General features: G+C 36.3%; 1 protein-coding gene across 1 annotated transcript; it reads left to right on the top strand.

Annotated features, from left to right (window-relative positions):
- Nucleotides 1-211: 211 nt before the first annotated feature.
- Nucleotides 212-5,002, top strand: LOTGIDRAFT_114056 (hypothetical protein; the record flags this gene model as incomplete). The annotated part of the gene is made up of 1 exon (XM_009052204.1): nt 212-5,002. One exon carries the CDS (start codon nt 212-214, stop codon nt 5,000-5,002), a length of 4,791 nt encoding a protein of 1,596 aa, XP_009050452.1.
- Nucleotides 5,003-6,395: the final 1,393 nt, after the last annotated feature.

Raw genomic sequence — 6,395 nt, 5'->3', positions numbered from 1 at the left:
AGGTCAAAGCCAACAAAGAGGTCGTGATTCGACTGTGCGTGGTTATACTCGACAGCGAAGTGGCGGTGGTAATCGAGGAGCAAACCAAAATTTGACTCGATTGCCAACATGTCCACAATATGAGCGAGATCAAGGATGTTATCTTGGAAATAGAGAGTTAAGCCAACCGTTTAATATAGGACAAAGAGACAACAACCAGTACCACGGGCTAATGAATTCTAATCGGCAATGGAGAAGAAGAAGACATGCAAATGAATGCAGAATATCTCACATAAATCAGGTTGATGACATCGATACAAACCAAGACAGGAAATCCGATGTTTTAACTTTTGATACACTGCGATATTATGAGGGAAAGGAGTCGGTGTTTATACTATTTTCTTTAGGACATGGGAGTAGTGGCTTGTATGAACTATTGAATTTACCACGTCAAAATGTGGACATGGTGAAACTTACTGTATCTGTCATAGCCAAAGGATGTACATGTAATACAGCCCCACAGAATAAGATCAACATTCTAACTAAGTTAATCAGTTCACCGTTTCTTACGATAGGCGTTCCTGATCTCCTGATGAAAATATCAACTGATACTGATGAAGATGGCGACGAATCACAAAAAATATTTAAAAACGTTTGTGAGATAGTTTTGGCTCTCATCCTTAATATTCCTTCTGCGTGCGTCAACATGAATTTGTTAGGTCTTACTACTTTAATTGAAGGAGTTATGGACACTTTAAGAACTCGTACAGAAATTGATGATGAGCTAATGGAGATATATCAAGAAATTCATGATCTAAAGGACAAACGTTTAATCAACATTAAAAATAGAGGATTGTCAGATGAACATAGAGACTCCCCTGAAGAGCTTGCTCCTCCTGATGACTTTCGTGACATTTCTGTATTACCAACAATGGAAGACATTGACCCCAGCACAAAACCATTTTTAAGGAAAAACAAAGTAAAAGGAGGCTACGCCAGTTCAAGCGATTATCTAGATGTACAATTCAGATTGTTAAGGGAAGATTTTATTCAACCTCTACGTAATGGAATAGAAGAATACCAGATAATGGTTCGTGGAGAAAACAATGGGCGACATAGATTTTCAGATATTCGTGTTTACACGGATGTATCTGTTGTCAGATCGATATGCACTCGGACTGATCTTTTGTATCGGCTGCAATTCGATGTGTCAAAAATGAAAAAGGTTAACTGGCAGATCTCTAAACGTTTAATATTTGGTTCACTTGTTTGTCTTTCTTCTGATGAGTTCAAAACTTTTTACATTGCCACTGTTTGTGATCGAGATGCTAAAAAACTAGCCGATGGTTATATTGATGTCAAGTTTGAGCATCAACTTAATGATATTGATGCTATAACACCAGATCAAAAGTTCGTCATGGTTGAAACAACAGCATATTACGAGGCATATAAACATGTTCTTAAAGGTCTTCAGGATATTAAACATGTTCCCTTCGAGAGATACATTGTCCAATGTAACTCGTCCGTTAATCCCCCCAGATATCTACTAGACTGTCCAGCTCTTGATTTAAGACCACTTGTTGATGAAAAGGTTACATTACGAGGAGATCACGACAACCTACGACGACAAGGAAGGAAAAGAAATTATGAGTTCAGTGGCAAGTCTAAACCTGCTGAGAAGATTAACTTGTTGAATATACAGAGCTGGCCTAACCATGAGTTACTAAACGTGGATGAATCACAATTCGCCGCCCTACAGACAGCTCTAACAAAAGAATTCTCTGTAATACAAGGACCACCTGGAACAGGAAAGACGTATGTTGGTTTAAAAATCGTGAAAGCTTTACTCCATAATTCCAGTGCATGGAACTATGATGACGAGATCAAACGACCAATGTTAATAGTTTGTTATACTAATCATGCCTTAGATCAGTTTTTTGAGGGAATTAGTAATTTTTACGATGGGAAGATAGTTAGAGTTGGTAGTCGTATTAGCAGCAGGAAGATCGAAAACTATTCAATTCAAAAACAAACATTCGTAGGAAGGGAGCAATTCAGTGATTTGGATAAAATAAAGTTTGAGAACAATAACGAAATTTTAGAATTAAAAAGTCAAATTGAGAGTGCTGGATGCAGAATAGAGGAAGCCACTGGGGAAATTCTAACAGAAAATGTACTGGGCCCGCTAATGTCTCCAGCTCACAGAGAGCAGCTATCATCGTCCTTCTACGAAAGAAGGCTATTTGAAACAGACGATCCTATGCTTGAATGGTTAGACATCGCAGTAAATGACTATGAAACAGCACCGAAAGATAGATTTCAAGTAACGTCACACAAAAAAAGAAATTTGAAGCAAAATGTACGCAAGAAAATAAATTCAAGATCCGAATTGACCAAAGCAGAAGTTGATAGAATCGCGAATATTTGGAAAATCGACATCAATAGCCGTTGGCGATTGTATCGATACTGGGTGTCAGAGCATTGTAATAAACTCAGAGAAACGATTTCAGAGCTGGGAGAAAGGTATAAAACTAAATGTGAAACAATGAAAGAAGTTAATCTTCGAAAAGATAAAATTATAATGACCGAGGCCACAGTTATTGCCATGACTACCACAGGTGCTGCTAAATATCACAGGATTCTGCAAGAAGTTAATCCAAGAATTATCGTGGTCGAAGAAGCCGCAAAAGTGTTAGAAGGTCACGTCATAACAAGTTTAAATGCTGGATGTGAACAGTTAATACTTATTGGTGATCATAAACAATTAAGACCAAATCCTAACGTATTTAATCTTGCCGTCAAATACAATTTACAAATATCATTATTTGAAAGAATGTTGAAAAATGGGGTCCACTGTGATTGCTTGGAAATTCAGCATAGAATGAGATCCGAAATATCAAAATTGATGAAACCAATATACCCTACCTTGATGGACCACTTTTCTGTCAGAACATTTGATAACGTAAAGGGATTGGCAAAAAATATTTTTTTCATAGATCACAAATTTGAAGAGCAGCACAATGAAGAGATGAGAAGTCATTCAAACTCCTACGAAGCAGAGTTTATATCTAAACTGACTGACTATTTGCTGAAACAAGGCTACGACAAAAAACAAATAACTGTCCTTACGGCATATTCTGGCCAAATACATCAATTGAAGAAAGTAATGCCAAAACACAGATTTGAAGGTATACGTATAACACCAATAGATAATTTCCAGGGCGAGGAAAATGATATCATATTATTGTCATTGGTTCGAAGTAATATTAAAGAAAACATAGGATTTTTGAAGATTGAGAACAGGGTTTGTGTAGCATTATCCAGAGCTCGGAAAGGATTGTATGTTATTGGTAATTTTGGAATTTTGGCATCTCAAAGTTCTCTATGGAAGGAGATAACAATAATCCTTAAGATATCCGGTGAAATTACTACACCAGGAGACTTTGATATGGTCCCACATGGTGGATGTCAGAAACTATGTTATGCTCGACTTCAGTGTGGACATTCCTGTATCATGACATGCCATCCTACAGATCCAGACCATAAAGAATATTCATGTCCTAAACCATGCACCAAAACTTGCAAAGATGGTCATCCCTGTGAGAAAAAATGTTACCAAGAATGCGGAGACTGTCAAATTAAGGTTGAAAAGACAATCCCTGTCTGTGGACATACAAAATGGGTCAAATGTTCTGAATCAATCTTCATCCGCAACTGCCAAGCTGTAGTTGCAAAGAATTGGCCGTGTGGTCATATAGGAAATATTGTATGCGAACAATTTGATTACTCTTTTTGTAGACAACCATGTGGATTAGTATTAGAGTGTGGCCATCCATGTACAGGAACCTGTTCTGATTGCTTTTCCGGAAGACTTCACAAACCCTGTGGACAAAGATGTACCAAGAATCTTATATGTGATCACAAATGTCAATCTAAATGTTCGTATTGTCCACCATGTGAGAAGGCATGTGCAAACAGATGTGAGCACAGTAAATGCAAGAAAAAATGTGGAGAAATTTGTATTACATGTAAAGAACCATGCGCCTGGAAATGCCAGCATTTTACTTGTGGTAAAAAATGTTTTGAGCCATGTGACCGACCACCATGTAATCATCCTTGCTGCAAAATATTAAAATGCGGTCATGAATGTATTGGGCTTTGTGGAGAACCATGTCCAAATCTTTGCCGAATCTGCCACAAGGATAAAGTTACTGAGATATTTTTCGGCACAGAAGATGAAGCGGATGCTAGATTTGTACAGCTCAAAGACTGTGGTCACGTTATTGAATATGAAAGTCTCGATAACTGGATGAAAGAAGGTACATCTTCCTCAGAAACAATATCAATTCAGATGAAAACTTGTCCTAAATGTAAGACTCCAATCAGAAAATGTGTTCGATATGGTTCCATAATAAATCGTGTTTTGCAAAGCGTTGACCAAGTAAAACAGACCTACATTGGAAATAAGACAGCCATTGAAAAGCTGAGAAGAGAATTACAACTAAGGGCTTTGAGGAAACTAGGAACGTCAGCAGTGTCAAGTCCTTGGCTGAAATTGGTACGGATCATTCCTGTAGCATCAACTGAAAACCATCTACTGGCAATTCAAAATCAACAAGAAGTTCTGATCAAAATAGATAAACTCCTTGTTAAACTTAAAAAAGTTGCAGAAAATCACCAACCCTTGTCTGCATCTAAATATAAAGAATATGATGTTCTTAATAAAGAATTTAAGAAGTTTGTTGAATGGTTAAGTCTTGACAGGATGGTGTTTAGTAACCAGGAACTGAATGATGCTCAGGCAGAAATGAAACGATTGTTCTTATATCTGAAATTTTTTAACCTGATTGTCACAGTTGAGAAAAGAAACATTGATCTTGGTATACTACAAAAGGATATAAAACAATGTTATACGTTATTCTCAGATGGCAATCCGTTAACTGGAAGAGATCTACAGACAATTGATAAAACAAATGAAACATTAAAGAAAATGAAAAAGATAGTACACAGCAATGGTTGTTAAACTTGTTAACTTGGAACAAATGCGAAAATGGTAAGTCTCTGTAACTTATCGTAATATAATCGTTTCCTTATATAAATCCCCCCCCCCCCCCCTACAAAAAAAACAACAAACAAACAAAAAACAAAGCAATTAATGACGCAAAAACGAAAACCCGGTGTAAATAGAAAAAAGCTCCATAGCAGTGCTTCTCAACCTCAATGAGATCAATCCTCATCGAAAAAGTTTTTCAAGATCTATTCCTCTCCAGAATATTTCAATAATTTAGAAATGTATTTCACTCAAAAAATGTACTTGATGATTAACCATGAATAGAATAAAATCATACTCAACATATCAAGAGAGAACCCGATTTTCAATATGTGCGTGGTACATCCAGCTCAGTTATCTTCAACGAATCACGTTTCTTTGTGAGTACATCATTAACACATCTGGACCCGCACTCCACCATACGTGGAAGGAAATGGCAGCAATAGGAGTCTCCCCCTCCCCCCTTTGTAATAATTCCTCCCAATGGTCGTCCAATTCCTCCCTCGTTGAGAAGCACTGCTCTACTGCCTCCGAACAATTTTTTGCATCTTATAATTCGAATGAACTAGTTATTCTCTCTTTAACCATAAATTATGTGAAATGGATGTTTTTTCTATAAAAATTCAAATTTGACTAAATTAAAAAAAAAAATCATAATATTATGTTAAATTGTTTGAAAGATAAACATGTTATACAACATTGATAACAAAACTATTGATTATGTAATTTCATGTAAGTTATTCAACCGCTAAAATCCTTTTGCTATCTTCTTTATTAAAACTCCCACTACAAATGATTTATACTTGTGACCTATGCCAATGTTTCCATAGGAAAGTATCTCTTTTAAGTCTAATACAACACTTGGAAGACGATGCAAATTGGAGATATTGTCTATTTAAAGGGAATCAATTATCAAATCCTTTAGAGTTCTTCAAGTACCATGAATCAAGATCAATCTCTTTCAACTATATTTGTAAATCCTTTATTATATATACTGTGGATACAATGTAGATATGCAATGTGTTAATAAGCATCTACTTCTCGTTTTGTTTTTCCAAAAAGTAACCCCCCAAAAAATAAGATCCAATTATCAACTCGACCCAGGTAGCTAGAGCCAGTAGCCTGGAAAGATCGACAGTTGGAAATCGACTAATTAATTAATGATTAATTAACTCCCGTTAAATTCCCGTTGTAAGAAAACTGTGTTGTCTTTATTGAACACAGGGCTGATTCTTTTCTAGGTCACTAAAACGAAACTGTAAATACTGATTGTGGTGAGGCTACAGGAGAATCATCTATGTTTAAAGATATAATTGGTGGAATTTATCACAAGCTGCGGGAAAGTGCTACAAGATGTACTGAACAA

Source organism: Lottia gigantea, assembly GCF_000327385.1.
Source record: "Lottia gigantea unplaced genomic scaffold LOTGIsca_18, whole genome shotgun sequence".
Lineage (NCBI taxonomy): Eukaryota > Metazoa > Mollusca > Gastropoda > Lottiidae > Lottia > Lottia gigantea.
Note: the sequence above shows the minus strand (reverse complement) of the source record. Positions and strands in the feature narration are given on the sequence as shown.